Source organism: Trichoderma camerunense, assembly GCF_050948025.1.
Source record: "Trichoderma camerunense strain CBS 138272 chromosome Unknown V8C40scaffold_7, whole genome shotgun sequence".
NCBI lineage: Eukaryota > Fungi > Ascomycota > Sordariomycetes > Hypocreales > Hypocreaceae > Trichoderma > Trichoderma camerunense.
In genome coordinates, this window is record NW_028145363.1 from 1,186,023 (window position 1) to 1,202,494 (window position 16,472).

Below are 16,472 nucleotides of genomic sequence, written 5' to 3' on the forward strand. Positions count from 1 at the left end.
CAGGCTGCACCAGCATTAGCTGAACGCTCGCTCCCTCTACCCGCACGCCGACCCATCACTAGTGCTACGATAGATCTGGCTGGAGAAAATGCATATGCACGACCCGATGTCTTGGTGCCTGCCTGAGCTAGACGCATGCAGGAAAGGCCGACGGGGCGGCCTCACTACGCCGGATGCTATCGTAGGCTAATTAGGTGAGTATCTATCCATTAAGTCCAATGAAACCCATGCCAAGTTGTATTCAGCAGTGAATGAGAATGATTCTTCAAGGAAATACATTTGTAAAGGTGAGATTCCCGAATCAACTGTTTGTCTTAGGATACTATGAACCAAGCTGCCACCTTTCACGCAAACGTTGTGTAATCAGGCTTAGGGTTAAGAATATATCAAATTCGAATATTAATAGAGTTTCCGTGCCTTGTTATTATATCCCACAAAAACACATCCCCCAATAGCAATATGAAAAATAAATCAGAACAGAACTTCCCTGTGCCCAACTATTACCCAGTCCCCTCCATCGCACCCGGTTGGTACATAGCCATTCAGCTATAGTACATATATGTGTCAAGCAGTCAAGCTCATCAGCAAGAGCGAGAATGACAGCTATATGCAACATGTTCCGCCTTAATCCAGAAGCCTGATGAGCAAAGGATCAATGGTGAAGAGAAAAGAGAAGCTGCGTCCTGTGTTGGAGAAGTAATACAGGTATACCGCATCAGGATCGAAATCCGGCTTATCCTCAACAACGAGAGATATAACATAGGAATCCCCCACGCTGTAAAACCAGCCGTCAAGAAGTTCCCAAGGTACAGCAACAGACTCGTCGCCCTCCACAGGCTCCTCCACGATGATTCTAATCTCGCGCCCCGTTTCCGCCACTGCTGATACCGCAGCTCCCAAGTCGATATTAATCAACCGCCGGTTCCGGTTGAATGGATCTTCCTGAGGGATCACTTCCATGGTGGACTCATAATAGTCGTAGTCAGACTGATCATCATACACATCGTAAGGCCAATCATACCCATCATCGTGAATAAAAGGCATGTCGATAGGAGTTGCGTGATGATTCGACTAATTTGGATGTATTATGTGTCCAGATTCCACTTCCTTTGAGGATAGAGTGTTTGTTTGGTGCGTCTCGACTAGTCTGAGAGCGTATTACCCTTGACATTCGGTGTCGTAACTTTCTGGTCGACACCTTTTGCGCAAGTAGAAACCCCGTGTGCTAGATGGCTGGTCGGGTTTGGGGAGGAAACGACAAGGATCCTTCAAGTATCGCTCTTGATACCCAGGTCGTCGCTGGATTTCCCAGTGTTGCAAATTTTAGATCGACGGGTTTTGCGCAGTTGCAAAACCATTATTCAGGAGGGCTGGTTGGGTTTGAAGAGGAAACGACTGGGAACCTACATCGAAGCCAGAGGACTGCCATATTTATACGTATTCCTAACGTGCAAAGTCTGTATACGCCGAATGCAAATTTTTCAAGTAATGGTAATGATTCTATCGCAATCTTACTTTGCAGTTGTGATTACATCGTAATGTTACTTTGCGGTTTCTCTTGTGGCGTCGCACAGTTGCTATCGGCACATGATGGGAAAGTTCAACCAGATCGGTTTAGGAAGTCAGTGATATAATTAAGTATTTTCTGGTTCAAAGATCTACCAATGGATAACTTGGAATACTCAGGGTGGTGGCCGTGTACAGATTACTTGAAGCTTGAATGCGCCTCTCGGCCAGTGCGTCCTGTTATATTTTAAGGCGAAGGGTTTTATGTTTTAAGGCGAAGAGTTTTATGATAAGCTATGCAGCATAATAGATAGCACGTTGGGGTAATCGACTGAAGGATACATCTGGTGATCAGTGAGTTGATTATTATTGAGTGGTTGATTGCAAGGTCCTCGGTAATAATTTTGCTTGTATACCAGAACTAGTGCCAGTATCAGCAAGATAGTACCCAACAATGACAATTACACGGGACATGGAATGATATGCGTGAAGATTTATTTATTGGTAGATTGAAGTCTATACCACCTTTCTGTCTAAATGTGCTATTAGGTATCAGCTGATGATAGATCGATATACTTCTGTCTCGTGTTTGGCACATCGTGGCTATCGTCCGCCTGCGTACACACTAAGCGAGGTGATTAAATATCTTAAAGCAAATTAAATTTGTCTGTCTTCCCGTTTGCATGAATTCTAGAATTACTTTTTTTGAGCTAACGATGGCGTTTTTCTCATTCTCGTTGCCTAGACGAGTTGAGACGTAGAAAGGATGCTGCTCGTGAGGAACTTGATTCGATTGGCCCAAGGATACTCCACACCGATTGTTTAGGATACATCGATTGCAAAGGCTGTGCCACCTAAGCTTCACGCGTTGCTGCCTTACCCCCTCCTCATTTCATCACAATATGGCAGAGTTCTTCAGCATTGGATGGGTATGCACGCTCCACTGCAAAGACTGCTATAATGAAGATTATTGACTCGACGCCCTACCCCGTTGACTCAACATCATAGTAAACTGTTGCACATAGTATTTACCAAATACATTCACAATCAATTGGAAAAGGAATATATAGATCATAGACTAATGGATGCTTCTCGAGTCTCTAACTTGGCTGCTTTCAAAGCACTCACTGGCAAGAATATGATGTCCAGTCATCTGGGTTGCCACCTTTGTAATGTGCTACCATTGGCCACCTACACAGCTTCCTTGTTCTATTAGTTCCGTCAGCAGGCTGAGTGCTCAGCATCTGAGTCGGTTTCTGACCGTGCTCTACCCAGCTAACAAGGGTGTCGAGCGAATGCCAAGTTCCTGGTACTTGAGGGTAGGCTGGGTTAGAGCCGCAGTGTCCGCCCCCTGAGAAATTTGATGAGTATATAATGCCCAGCAGGTAATCCAACACCGTTCAAACAAGATTATGTACTCACCAGGAACCATGAATAACCCAAACCAATCATCAATATTCCCAGACATGGCCTGTTGGAGTTGTTCACGATGCTTTATTGGCCAAAGTGCGGCATTATAAGGGTCTGCCCAAGCCTGGGTCACCACCAGCTTAGCGCCGTGAGCTTTAAACGCTGAGAGATTCGGGGTGATTTCATCAATAAGAATGCCAGTGGTCTCATCTAGCGCCTTGACATCATGATTCCAATCAAAAGTTGTTGCATCATATGACAAGTTGTTAAAAACCCTGTTCTGGAGGATGGGAATTGCGAAAGCGTCTGCGAGAACACTCTCTTGCTGTATCCATGCTTTTTCGCTGCCTACAGAAAAGCCCGGATATAAGCTGGCACCTGTCTGCGAATTCTTCGGGCCTTGGTAGATTTTCTTGACTTGGGCAATTTGCTGCTTTGTAAGACAGTTGGAGCTGTGAGAATTTTGACACTCAAGATTCGAGATATCATAATCGCAAATCAGTGGGTTCTCAATGACGCCATCTTTGACGCCATCCAAAGTGTCGCACTTATCCAAGACATGCTGTGTGATTAAATCCAGAGATTCTTGAGGTAAGTAGGACGTGCTCTGTTTATTCGCCGAAGAGAAAAGTATAGTCAGCTTCTAGCACGATCGAGATATATCCCCTTCTTAAAATAGGACGACGCACCGTATTATCGACGCTATTCCACAGAAATGACAAGGCAAGATGTGAATACCAGTTCCCCGGAGATCCAGCGACTATACCATCAAATAGAGTAGGATGAAACTGGGCAAGAGCAAAGCCTTGCGCTCCTCCTGTCGAGCATCCTTGATAGTAGGAATATTTTGGTGCACGTTCATATACTTTCTTCACAATCTCCTTGGCTGCGGAAGTGAACATGGCGATGGAGTTGTGAATCCAAGCTTCGACCTGCTCTTTGTCGTGCAAAAACGGTAGATAAACGCCCGGGGCTCCGCTGCCTCCATTGTTGTCGCTATCTAGATGTCCAGTGTTTCCTCCTGCACAAGCATAGCCGGAATTAACTGCATTGGTGAGAGAGATCTCGTCGATGATGCTTGAGAAGCCACCATTTCCTAAGCAAAAAATACATCAGACACATCACGCCGTATGGAAGATTTGGAATGAGCAATCTGCTCCACAAGGGGGGCAACAGTTCTTTACCGACAGATAGGAAGCGGTCGTTATAATTCACCTTGTCAGGTAGCCAAACCTCAAAAATGACGTGGTTGTCCTTTGGATACGGAACAGACGCAAAGACTCGGCAGAATGCAGCCGTGTTTGTCAAATTGGTCGGCGTGAGATTTGAAAGCGAAATTGCCCCCGTTGGAACATAAGTTACATTAGTAATGGTGAATTGCCCATGGTTAGTTGTTTTGGCATATCCCTCTAACCCGCTTGTGCAGAATTGCTCAAATGAGAGTTGAGATGACCCCAGCGCCATAGGCAACACGGGCAGAATACTGCCAAAGAAAGTATGCTTCATATCGATATGTATGCGGTGTAGTTTGAAGCTAAGGAAAGATATTACGCAGCATCAATGAAGAATTGAACAAAGATAAATATCGATGGTGGTTGCGTCTTATAACTTGTCGTTGCAACAAGGATCAAAAAGATGTCCCATCGGCGGACCTGGCCGAGGCCGATCTCTTGGCCCGACACTAGAATACAAGCTGCATTATGGATCTTTAAATGGCCTTTTTCCTTTCTTGATTAACTACTGGAGTGACATGCGCAAGCTTTATATAAGACGAAAACTTGGAAAGATGTGTGAAAGTTGTAAATGATGTACCAATTAGAAACTTGCATTTCACAACGTACCTAATCTACAATGCGCCTATTTACCATCAATATATGCTCAGTTGCAGCATTACTGGACAATGATGTGATATTGTGCTTGGAGCTCACCTCATGGTTTGTTTAATGACTACCTAACAGGCATTAACCCCAGATCTGCTTGCCAAACCCCATATTATGCAGGGGAGTTACCCCATATTATGCGGGGGAGTTGCCTCCATTTCCATCCACGAACCTCGTATGTAGGTCCGATACACCGGCGATGGGTTACCGAATTCGGTAGCAGTACGCCGATGACCGACTTATATCGGTGGTGATACGCCGATGGGGCGATGGGGGTGGCCGGCGGTCTGCGCTTTTCCCCCAACGCTGAACTTGACTGTTCTATCTTCAATGTTGTTCTTCTCGAAATGGATGATCCCATTGAAGCAGCCAATCCAACAAGTCTACCGCCTGCTCATCATCGACATACCCAAGGCCGCCTTTCAAGAGTCCGTTGTGTCCAAATTATGCACGTTGATCGTTTCTAGCTCGTACTTGTCCACGTAGTTGAGTAGGTTTTTTGTCTCTAGGACTCTAGCAATCTGGCTTGCTTGCGCACTCGATCAAACCTGGTAAAACAGCTCCTTTCTAAATCGTGAAATGAGAAACCGAACGTTCTCACAAGTATGCGGCCGTGGCCGCAGAGTTGGGCGACCGTGTAATCAGAGACGGCATCTCCGACCTGCAGATTCGCACTCAGGCTTTCCAGGGCAGAACTAAGCGTCGGCCTGCTAAGAATTCTCATTGCGTAGACGAGATGAGTCGTAGGAAGGATGCTGCCGCAGCATGAGGAACTTCGTTCGATTGGCTCAAGGATGCTCCGCGCTGATTGGTCGAGATATATTAATTCTCAAGGCTGTGCCAATCGAGCCTCATTTATTGCTGCCTGAACGCCCTCCGCATTTCGTCCTTACATGGCACGGCGCTTCAGCACTGGAACAAAGAATAAGCCTGCACATTACTCTTTCCACAAAATCTTTTCATTGGATATGAAAAATATTAGTACTCATATTTGAGTTGATTCGCATGAGGCCTTACACTTTCAAAATTAAAGTGCAGTGATCACCGAGAGGGCGTGATTGAAGACGCTCAAAATGAAGGCCAACGCCAGATCCCATGCTGATTACACCGTCGGATGGGTCTGCGCGCTGCCACAAGAGCAAACTGCAGCTATGGCCATGCTAGATGAGAGGCATGAAAGTCTATCTAAGCCTCCCACTGATACCAATGCCTATACACTTGGCTCTATAGGCCAGCATAACATCGTTATCGCTTGCTTGCCCAAAGGTTATGCCGGTCCGAACTCAGCAGCCACTGTGACAACTCAAATGGTTCAAACATTTTCATCCATCAAAATTGGCCTCCTGGTCGGCATAGGAGGAGGAATCCCGCCAAAGGTGCGATTAGGCGATGTGGTTGTGAGCACGCCAGATGGTCAGTTTCCTGGAGTTGTTCAGTGGGATCTCGGCAAGTCATTGGAAGGGGGGAGGTTCAAAAGGACTGGTTCTCTCAATAACCCACCCAACTCATTATTATCGGCACTGAGCAAACTGGAATCGAAACACGAGCTAGAAGGTTCAAAGATCCCTGACATTCTTGAGGAGTTTGGGAAAGCATATCCGCGAGCTGCGAAGCAATATCTTAACTCTACTTCACTTAAAGATGTATTGTTCAAGCCAAACTATCTGCATATTTGTGGAAAATGTACTGAAGATATCGGAGAGGATGATTACTTGGGCGAGTATGGCGCATCTGATGATGATAACGATGATGGTGAGGAGGAGGATGATAATGAGGAAGGCTGCATTTCATGCGACCCATCCCAAATTGTTCGAAGAAAACATCGATCCATGCGCATCCATTACGGTCTCATAGCATCTAGCAACACGACAATTGAGGACGCGGAGTTCCGAGACAGGTTAAATAAGGAGCTGGACAAGAAACTACTTTGTGTTGAAATGGAGGCTGCCGGACTGATGAACAGTTTTCCATGCATTGCTATACGAGGTATCTGCGATTATGCGGACTCCCACAAGAACAAAACTTGGCAGAAATACGCGGCTGCAGTAGCAGCAGCATTTGCAAAGGAGCTTTTGGGCTGCGTTCAGTCAAGTGATGTGGAAGGAGAGCGGCCTATAAGAGATATATTGAATGAGGGTGAGTTATACCAACTATATATTGTAGCATGAGCTGATCATGGGCTTGAATCGGTCATCTTATTAGTCAAGGACGAACTGAATCAAATGAATCGACATATCAAAGCCGGTTTTGGGGACACGAAGAAAAGTCTCGATAGCCTCGTCGAAGGTGAGAGGTCCACGGTTTGTGATGACAGTACACCTCTTGCTTACTGTTTCAATAGGCCAGAAAGTTCACAAACAAAACGAAGCCATGGAATGGCTGAGTTCCATTGACTCTGAGTCCATGCATCATGACTACATCAAGAAGTGCGAACCTGGAACAGGACAAGACCTCTTAAATTCTGAAGAACTTCAGCAATGGATAAACATTCCACGAACGACTTTATTTTGTCCCGGCATCCCTGGCGCCGGAAAGACCTTTCAGATGGCTATCTTAATAGACTATTTGAATCGTAAATTTCGGCATGACAAAACAACAGGTCTTGCTTTTTTCTACAACAGATTTGACCGCCAAGAAACTCAGAAGCCGGAGCAAATTATCTCAAATCTCATCAAGCAATTAGGTCAAAATCACAAACATTCGCGTGAAAAGATACAAATTTTTTATGAAGGATATAAGGAGAGAGGCAGCCGGCCATTGATCAAAGAGCTCACCGGTCTGCTCGAGGTTATAACATCACTGCTCTCAAGAGCCTATGTTGTTATTGATGCTCTGGACGAGTGTGGCGACACTGATTATAGCCGCACAAGATTACTTGATAGCCTATTTGCTGCACAAAAGAAGGGGCTCAATATTTGCGCTACATCTCGAAATGTCCACGTCATTGAACAGAGATTTGAAGATGCTACAAAGTGGCAGGTTATTCCCAGCAAAAATGACCTTTTTTCGTTCCTTGATAGGCGTATGGTCCAGCTGCCTGATTTTGTGCAAAACAACATACCTTTACAAGAAGAGACCAAAAAGTGTATAGAATCTGCTATTGAAGGGATGTAAGTAAATAGTGAGCATTAAGATTTTGGGTTCATAAGCTTATCGTATCAGGTTTCTCCTAGCCCAGATGTACATCGACTCTCTTGTTGGCAAGAGATCCATTGCCAGTATCCGGAGAGCATTGGATGATTTGAAAACACCCCCACAAGAAACAAAAGATAGATCAGATGTTCTAAGCAAGGCTTACCACAAGGCAATGGAACGAATCCAGCAACAGAAAGGCGACTTGCCCGCAGACGCAAGGGCCATTCTTGCGTGGGTGGTAAAATCCAAGAAACCGCTACCAGTCAGCACACTTCGATTAATACTCGCAATCGACACTGAAAAATGTATGGTAGATGAAGACAACTTCCCAACTGCTGACCATATCACCCAAGCTTGCGCCCCGCTTGTTGTGATAGAAAGCAAGAGTCAAGAGGCTCGACTAGCCCATTACACTATTCAAGAATATTTTGAAAGATCAAATAACACTTGGATGGAAAAATCCCAGCAATTGATTGCTAATACTTGCATGTCATATCTTTCATTTTCAACAATTCGTTCCGTTTTCAAGAATCAAAATGATGATGAAGGAAACTTTCACAGCTATGCAACAGAATTCTGGGCACATCATACAGAGGAAGCGTTATCACTTCAAGGGTTAGAAGCCCAAAGGGTAATACATTTCCTTGACCAAAGAGAGAAGTCGGATTTGTGGCACGATTCTTTGATGCAGATCGACTTGGCACGCACCAACTTCTCTGCAAGCAAACTGGGGGATCTACTCCAAATTTCGGAGCAAGTGATCGAATTGCATGTCGCAGCCTGCTTAGGTCTATCAAGCATCGTGGCAGAGCTGATCAACAAGGGATGCGACCCCGATGTTAGAGACAAGCGGAACAGATCCCCTCTGTGGTGGGCAGTGTATAACGGGCATGCAGGTATAGTCGAGCTATTACTTGAACAGAATGTCGACACCGAAGTGAAAGACACTTTTTCTTACAGAACGCCTTTGAAGCTAGCGGCAGAACGAGGGCTAGTATCAGTTGTTAGATTGCTTCTGGATAAAGATGCAGATTTAGAACCAGGAAACAGGGACGAAACATATAGTTCGATCATTGTCTCGGAGGTTCATGAGAGATTGGCTGAAGTGAACACGATGTTTCAACCCTACGGCACTGATACCACAGAGATCTTTGGACACGATTGGTGGTACCTCAGTCCGCTTGTATTGGCGGCAAAACAAGGGCATGAGGACATCTCCGCGCTGCTTTTAAGAAGAGGCGCGAAAATAGAGGCCAAAAGCGATTATGGACCAACAATATCAGCATTAAATGTCGCCATAAAGGCCGATCAAGAGAGTATAGTTAGGCTATTGCTCACACACGGGGCAGATATGGAGATGCGAGATGTGGAGGGCTCGACAGCGTTGCACATTGCTGTAATGCTCGGTCGACCAAGCATCATTGAACTATTGCTCTTAAGTGGTGCAGATATAAGTTCCAGAGATAAAAGAGGTTCAACAGCCTTGCTTATTGCCGTAATGTACGATCTAATGAGCATCACCGGACTATTCCTCTCAAATGGTGCAGATATAAAGAGCCAAGATGAAAATGGTTTGACAGCATTACATATTGCAGCAAGGGACGATCGAACGAACCTTGTCGACCTATTGCTTTCAAATCGTGCAGATATAAATGCCCAAGATGAAAAGGGTTGTACAGCTTTACATAAGGCAGCAACATCAGACATAGGCGGCGATGTTATCAAAATACTGCTCTCACATGGGGCAGACATGGAAATACAAGATGAAGACGGCAGGACGGCCTTACATATTGCTACAAAATCCAGTGGACCGAACATTGTCAAACTTTTACTTCTACACGGCTCAAATATAAAAGCGCGAGATAATAAGGGCTTGACAGCGTTGCATATTGCCGCAACAAGGGATAATAATGACTTAGTTCAATTCTTACTCACACACGGTGCACATATTGAGACCCGCGACAACAAAGGTTGTACACCGCTTCATCTCGCTGCACAATCTAATACACCGAGGGCGATTGGAGTATTGCTCACATATGGCGGAGACATAGAGGCACGAAACATATATGGCCAAACTCCGTTGATAGTAGCCTCAGGAAGTAGATCACAAGAAGCAGCCGATCTCCTTATGGCACAAGGAGCTGATCTGGCAGTCTATGACAATTTTGGACGGTCGGTCCTCTACTGCGCCATAGAATCATGGCTCTGGCCAACAGCAGAGCAGCTCCTCGCAAAAGGCTTTAAACTAGAAGATGGAGAAGCCATTGTTTGCGATGAAATGCTGCATTCTGCAATCACCCACAAAAGCACCGTACTGGTAGATATACTCCTCAATTATAGAGTCGATGTCAATCTCAAGTACGACATCGATATCAACTACCCCCACTTGCGTATATTCGAGGGGAATTGGGCCGGGACTGCTCTTCACAAGGCTGTTGTAAGCGGATGTGTAGCTATAGTTTCTCGGTTGCTCGAAGTGGATGGAATCGATATTGAGGCCAAAGATTCGAGAGGTTATGATGCTTTTACCATGGCTTTTCGCAGCGGTGAAAAAGAAATCGCTAGATTACTGTGGGCGACTGGAAAAGTGCGGCCTGAGCCTGGACATGAAAGACTTTTCGAGTTTCTGACGAGAAGCTACTTTTAAGCCACAAATAGTCTTAGCTAAAGTGTAATATTGAATGAATTTTGTCGTTGATATGCGTTTTTGCAATTGATTGCCCAAGCTTTGGATAGAGGCCATTCTCAAGACTGCATTGAAGTTGACAATAGTCTGCCTGTATAAGCAAATTAGTATGTGCCCATAGTCTCTGATTGGCTGGACAACTAAGCCCACCTCTGACAACTAGAGCAGGGGTCAGTTTTGGGAAATAGTCAACTCACAACCATCATCAGCTTGGATATTATCCCTTGTATCAGGCACTTCATATAAAACCTATTCTTGATGGATAAATTTTAGAAATTGATTTGATCTTTTAGCATACGCAATTGATATACTGCCAGGATGTTCAATCCACCATTTGGCTGGTCACGTGTGAGTCTGAGCAGATTTGAAGCACTGTGGAACCCAAGTTGTGAAGCCACGAGAGAAAAGAGAATCCCAAGACTTTCAAGCACTGTACACTGAAATTTCTTCCATGACTCCCAGCATCAAGTCTATCGCCTTGGGAACCTCCCCTCATCCCCTCCGCACATCCGTAGAGCAAAGAATAAACTTGGTGTCCGGGAGATTCCATTTGGTGGCGTTCGATGGCTTTTCCCGACCGGACCATCGGATTCTAACGCCCAGTCGATGAGCAAAATAGTTCGGCTAAGAAACTAAGACGAACGAGACATTAATAATAGCCTACCCAATGACATTTTCGCCACATAAAGGTTTAACCAAAATCGGACCATTCTTTGCGCGGCATGGGCCGATGTGTCATTTCTCTTCCGCATTTTCTCATCATCAAACGTCCCGGAGACATTCTCCATCCAGGTTCTTCTTGTTCCTTGCTGTTTGACACGACTCTCCCCCGCGTTCGCACGCAATACAAACTCCGTCTTGTGACTCGTTATTGCCTTTTAGCAATTACAAGTCCGAAAATTCCCTGGTTTTTATCGCCGCGGCTTAGAAATTGTTTGGCTTTTATCCCGCAAAACCGAGGGAAAATTAGGAGGCGTTGCCGCGTCCCCCCGCTAACGCAACTCGAAAAATATTTGTCAAGCCAACGACTGTTTCAAGACTCAAAACTCCTCCTAGGTCTTTTTTCACTCTCAACTTCTCCATCTAACTATTTGCCTCACAATCGGTTACTTTGGTTCTTTTGCTTGGATCTAAGCGCGACTTTCGACTTTGCCGGATCTTGCATTGTTCTCACTAAGGAAGAGAAGCTTAAAACATGCTTCCTCCGATCCCCGTCCTTGCCGATTACGGCATCTCACCCACTCACGGCTTTCTGCCCAGCACTCTCCCTCTCACTCGTCTACCAGATCCCTATTACAACAAATGGGAGGCCATCGTGGCAAATCTACAGGCTCTGATCCTCAGTCGCCGGTTGCGCGGCGTCATCGACCGCCTGCCGGTGCTGTCGACCGTGGGCCTGGAGCACGATGCCGAGTGGCGTCGAGCGTATTCGCTGCTCTGCTTCATGGCTCACGGATACATCTGGGGCGGAGATTCGCCCTCGGATCGACTGCCGCCTCAAATCTCGATTCCGCTGCTAGATATATCGCGCCACTTGGAGGTTCCGCCCGTGGCGACTTATGCGGCTGTTTGCCTGTGGAACTTCAAGCCGCTGTTTATGGATGAAGATATTGACAACCTGGAGAACCTGGCGACGCTCTTTACGTTTACCGGGGCAATTGACGAATCATGGTTCTATCTCGTCTCGGTGGCCATCGAGGCCCGCGGCGCTCCCATCATGTCTCTCATGCTCACAGCCATTGCGGCCGCAAGACAAAACGATTCAGCCGTTGTTACACGGTGTCTGCGGACTTTCGCTGAGCGCTTGACTGACTTGACAAATATTCTACAGAGGATGCACGAGAGTTGCGATCCTGTGATCTTTTACAACCGCATCAGGCCCTTCCTTGCTGGGAGCAAGAACATGGGTGAAGCCGGCTTACCGTTTGGAGTCATTTACGACGACGGCACAGGCAACGACAAATATCGACAATACAGTGGAGGTAGCAACGCGCAGAGCAGCTTGATTCAGTTTTTCGACATTGCCTTGGGCATCCAGCACCGACCTACGAGTGAAAAGAGAGATGCCTCATCCGAATCAGACAGCCGGGGCCGAAGCGCAAAGCACAACTTTATCCAGGAGATGCGCAATTACATGCCAGGTCCCCATGCGCAGTTCCTCGAGGATGTCTCTCGCGTGGCCAATATTCGCGAATATGTCCAAGAACACCCCGAGAACACTCAGCTTTGCCTCGCCTACGACGCCTGCTTGGCAATGTTGAGCGCCTTCAGAGATAAGCACATTGCCATTGTCACACGCTATGTCATCACTCCATCCCGCCAAGTCCGCGCCCGAAGCAGATCTCGCAGCCCCGAAGTCGCTCGCCGGCCTCTCAACCTTGCCATTGCCTCTCGCAAGAGCGAAGGGAAGAGCCAAAAGGGCACTGGTGGCACGGCTCTAATTCCCTTCCTCAAGCAAGCGCGGGACGAGACGGGAGAACCGGCTGTTGAAGAGTGGACGAAGCGGTTTATGAAGAGACAGGTGAGGAAGGAAGGCAGCGGCGATTTCTTCTTGGGCAAAGAGGATGAAGGCGCTCCATCGGAGACGGAAGATGTCGAAGTCAAGGGTCTCGCTGGGACTTGGACAATGGAGGATGAGGTTGGCGGTATCTGCTCGTATTAATGCTCTCATGATTTCTTGATGTGGGATTGGATTGGAAGCTATTCAACACGCTTCTCGGATATAGGTCATGGGAGGTAAACTATCTGCCTTTTTTTTAGATGTTACTTTTGGCGGGCGGTCATTTATTATTTTGGTTGGACTTATTAGAGCAGAGATATACACACACTCTGTGAGATAACGATTGATGGAATGAAGTTGACGACAGTTGAGCCACCCATAGTGGTCATGGATTTTGGACTGTTTCCTCGAGTTGGACAGTGTATAGATGATGGATACCACATCGCCACTCATAGACTACTCTGCGAACATTTTTGCTCATCCCTCTCTAGTAACACAGACCGCTCCTCACCAGTGACTCTCTGTATTTTCCCTCAGCCGCAAAATGTGCCAATCCCAAACCCCTCCAAGCAAGGGTCCAGCAAACATCCGCCACACCGTCTCCAAGCCTCGTCTCTCTCTCCGCTCATTTGACAGCGGCTCGGCGGGCCGATACGAAGGGAGCGGAGGATGCCGCGGAGGCGACCCGGGAGTTACACAGCGACAGAAAGCAGGATTTTCTGTTTTAATTTCGTGCCGTTTGCTGTTCTCGTGAGGGGGCATTCGTTTGTTTGCAGACTATTGGTTCATGCAGGCTTTGCTTGTAGCACCTAGAGTGGTGGACATGGCTGGACAAATATTGAGACGAGGCAGAATGGCGGACAGAGCAGGAGCATCGAGTCTAATACTATAGTAGTAGCAACGTGATTAGCAGCTTACTAGGGATCCAGAAACCGGGAACTTGGAGCGCAAGTGCCTTGAAGCTATGGCATGACAGGTGCCCGGCACTTGGATGCGTGTTAGTGGGAGAGCGCTCGGCAGGTTCCGTGTGACACTGGCCACTTTGTGCGCAGTTCATTGTCTTCTGCAGCATCTGTGCAGTGGTGTTTTCGAATGTCGATAAATACAAGAAGTTATTTATATCATGAATAGTTAGTTACTCGCATCTACCGGATAGCAATTGTGGTTGAAATAAAGTGCATCTAGTAATAATAGTTTATAGACCGGCCTTGAACCAAAACACCACCAGCTCAAACCATCGAAACGAGAGAAACACATATAAGAATAAAAATAGATTAAAATAAAAAATAATAAGCAGTAATCAACGATCCCTCACCTGCAAACCCGCAAACATCCCTATCCGGATCCCCTGCCGCAGCCCCCGTCTCAAGAACAATACTAAGCAAAACGCCACCTCCCGCAACAACAATATTAAGCCCTCCCGCCCACTGCATTTCAATCCCCCATCTTCACTTTATTCCCTTTTCCTAATGCCCGAAGCGGTGATGCGGGCTCACTTCAGTTCAAATGTATTATTCCCTGTTTGAGGTTGGAATTTTTGGGTGGTATTATGCCCTGCGAGACAATGTGCCGGTGGTGGGCGATGGGTGACCGTTTGTTTCTTTCTCTTATAAGGTGAGGTGAGCTGACGATGGTCTGAATGGAGGGCGTTGGGAACAATGGCTTCAGTTGCGATGATTTGAGTCGGCACTCTGTTTTTAGAAACATTCTTCATTGTTTTTGCTTTGGGTAGGCTGTATAGCTTCTTTTTCGCTGTTATTCGTTCTCTCGTGGTTTCTTCCTTTGGTTCAATATATCCTCCTCTCAAACCAAGCCTCAACACCAAGATATCCAACATCACCAACTTTTCATCAACACCCAAAATCTCAGCATCACCATCAAACGAACCACTCACTCACTCAATCGAGAGCAACTCAGCCGCCAAAATGGCCTTCAACCCATACACCCAAAACATCACCATCATCGTGTCCCCCGACTATCCCCCGATCCTCATCCCCATCCCCCTAATCGACGCCTTCAACGACGAAACCGTCAGCATCGTCATCAACTACGGCGCCCAGCTCGGTGCCTCCCTCACCATGCTCCTCGTCATCCTCCTCACCACCCCGTCGTCAAAATTCCTCCGCGCCTCTTGTCTCCTGCACGTCCTCGCCCTCATCGTCTGCGCCGTCCGCACCGTCTTCCTCGCCTTCTACTTCCTCTCGCCCTTTTCGCACTTTTACCAGGTCTGGGGCGGCGATTACTCCCAGATCCCCGAGTGGAACTACCGCACCAGCATCGCCGGCACAATCCTTTCGATGTTTCTCGCCGTTATTGCCGAGGGGGCGCTCATGCATCAGGCTTGGACCATGGTCTCGCTCTTTGCGAACAAGGCGAAGTACATAATCTACTTCTTTTCCCTGCTCATTATCCTCATCACCACCGCCTTCAGAGTGGCTTTTACCGTGGCCCAATGCGAGAGTATCCTCAGCTTGGAGTCGTCCCGAAAGTACGCTTGGCTGTTCAAGGCGGCGCTCATCTTCAACACCTGCTCGATGGCTTGGTTCTGCGCCTTGTTCAACTCCAAGATCGTCCATCACTTGATCAGCAACCGCGGCGTGCTTCCCTCTCGCCGGGCTATGACCCCGATGGAGGTGCTCATCATAGCCAACGGAATCCTCATGTTTATCCCTTGTAAGCTCTCTCCTCTCTCCCCCTCTTTATCATGATGTTCTCTCACTAACAAGACTCTCTACAGTCTTCTTTGCCATTCTCGAATGGTGCCACTTCATCAACTTCGAAGCCGGCTCCCTCACACCCACCTCCATCGCAATCGTTCTCCCTCTGGCCTCCATCGCCGCACAGCGCATATCTCAAGCCCCTTCAACTCCCTCCAGCGAACCCTCATACCCTTCATCATCCTACCAGGCCCAGTACAAGTCAACCCGCGACTCCTCCCGCACGCCCCTCAAGTCCGGCTCGCTCTTTTCAGCAATCACAAACACCAGCTCCGCCACCAGATCTCACGTCACTGATACCACCGTCCTAGCTCCGGTCCGCGATGTCATCGACCCAATTGATCTCGAGCTCAGACAGATTGACGGATATGTGCAGCCAAAGGAGATTCACTCCAGGACAGAAGCAAGTGAAAGCCAGTTGCACAAGTAGTACTGATGTCGGTGGCCATTTTGCTTTATTCTGCTTCTTTTGTTTGCACTTCATTAGCAAGCGTTTTGAAAATTTAGCAAATATTGCTTTCACATAGCCATTAGTTTGAGCAGCAGAGAGGATATAACTTGCCAAGTTGGGACACTATAGCTGTCCATGATATAATGAGGATTAGGAGATACCTAGGTATATACGTATACAAGATAAA

At 47.0% G+C, this 16,472-nt stretch overlaps 6 protein-coding genes across 6 annotated transcripts; 3 read left to right on the forward strand and 3 right to left on the reverse strand.

Annotated features, from left to right (window-relative positions):
* Positions 1–624: 624 nt before the first annotated feature.
* V8C40DRAFT_265019 (uncharacterized protein) lies at positions 625–1,044 on the reverse strand (the record flags this gene model as incomplete). The annotated part of the gene is made up of 1 exon (XM_083219602.1): positions 625–1,044. The coding sequence occupies one exon, from the start codon at positions 1,042–1,044 to the stop codon at positions 625–627; it is 420 nt and encodes a 139-aa protein (XP_083074331.1).
* A 1,533-nt stretch (positions 1,045–2,577) lies between these two features.
* Positions 2,578–4,499, reverse strand: V8C40DRAFT_243043 (tannase and feruloyl esterase). Its single transcript, XM_083215337.1, has 4 exons — positions 4,101–4,499; positions 3,606–4,012; positions 2,929–3,523; positions 2,578–2,857 (listed from the first exon to the last, which is right to left on the reverse strand). Exons 1-4 carry the CDS (start codon positions 4,420–4,422, stop codon positions 2,631–2,633), a joined length of 1,551 nt encoding a protein of 516 aa, XP_083074332.1. The 5' UTR covers positions 4,423–4,499; the 3' UTR covers positions 2,578–2,630.
* Positions 4,500–4,771: 272 nt separating this feature from the next.
* On the reverse strand, positions 4,772–5,551 carry V8C40DRAFT_243046 (uncharacterized protein). Its single transcript, XM_083215338.1, has 2 exons — positions 5,206–5,551; positions 4,772–5,112 (listed from the first exon to the last, which is right to left on the reverse strand). The coding sequence occupies exon 1, from the start codon at positions 5,518–5,520 to the stop codon at positions 5,302–5,304; it is 219 nt and encodes a 72-aa protein (XP_083074333.1). The 5' UTR covers positions 5,521–5,551; the 3' UTR covers positions 4,772–5,112; positions 5,206–5,301.
* A 142-nt stretch (positions 5,552–5,693) lies between these two features.
* On the forward strand, positions 5,694–10,581 carry V8C40DRAFT_243048 (ankyrin repeat-containing domain protein; the record flags this gene model as incomplete). The annotated part of the gene is made up of 4 exons (XM_083215339.1): positions 5,694–6,932; positions 6,999–7,082; positions 7,138–7,906; positions 7,959–10,581. Exons 1-4 carry the CDS (start codon positions 5,870–5,872, stop codon positions 10,576–10,578), a joined length of 4,536 nt encoding a protein of 1,511 aa, XP_083074334.1. The 5' UTR covers positions 5,694–5,869.
* Positions 10,582–11,507: 926 nt separating this feature from the next.
* On the forward strand, positions 11,508–13,373 carry V8C40DRAFT_206888 (indoleamine 2,3-dioxygenase). The gene has a single exon (XM_083212055.1). The coding sequence runs from the start codon at positions 11,813–11,815 to the stop codon at positions 13,277–13,279; it is 1,467 nt and encodes a 488-aa protein (XP_083074335.1). The 5' UTR covers positions 11,508–11,812; the 3' UTR covers positions 13,280–13,373.
* Positions 13,374–14,979: 1,606 nt separating this feature from the next.
* Positions 14,980–16,324, forward strand: V8C40DRAFT_286748 (alpha-factor pheromone receptor STE2). Its single transcript, XM_083222569.1, has 2 exons — positions 14,980–15,790; positions 15,855–16,324. Exons 1-2 carry the CDS (start codon positions 15,043–15,045, stop codon positions 16,262–16,264), a joined length of 1,158 nt encoding a protein of 385 aa, XP_083074336.1. The 5' UTR covers positions 14,980–15,042; the 3' UTR covers positions 16,265–16,324.
* Positions 16,325–16,472: the final 148 nt, after the last annotated feature.

Coding starts and splice junctions, on each gene's coding strand:
- V8C40DRAFT_243043 (XM_083215337.1), bottom strand. CDS start 4,422: ATGAAGCATACTTTCTTTGGCAGTATTCTGCCCGTGTTGCCTATGGCG. Junction 4,013..4,100: donor CGACCGCTTCCTATCTGTCG/GTAAAGAACTGT, acceptor TTTTTTGCTTAG/GAAATGGTGGCTTCTCAAGC. Junction 3,524..3,605: donor GGAATAGCGTCGATAATACG/GTGCGTCGTCCT, acceptor GCGAATAAACAG/AGCACGTCCTACTTACCTCA.
- V8C40DRAFT_206888 (XM_083212055.1), top strand. CDS start 11,813: ATGCTTCCTCCGATCCCCGTCCTTGCCGATTACGGCATCTCACCCACT.
- V8C40DRAFT_286748 (XM_083222569.1), top strand. CDS start 15,043: ATGGCCTTCAACCCATACACCCAAAACATCACCATCATCGTGTCCCCC. Junction 15,791..15,854: donor AATCCTCATGTTTATCCCTT/GTAAGCTCTCTC, acceptor GACTCTCTACAG/TCTTCTTTGCCATTCTCGAA.
- V8C40DRAFT_243046 (XM_083215338.1), bottom strand. CDS start 5,520: ATGAGAATTCTTAGCAGGCCGACGCTTAGTTCTGCCCTGGAAAGCCTG.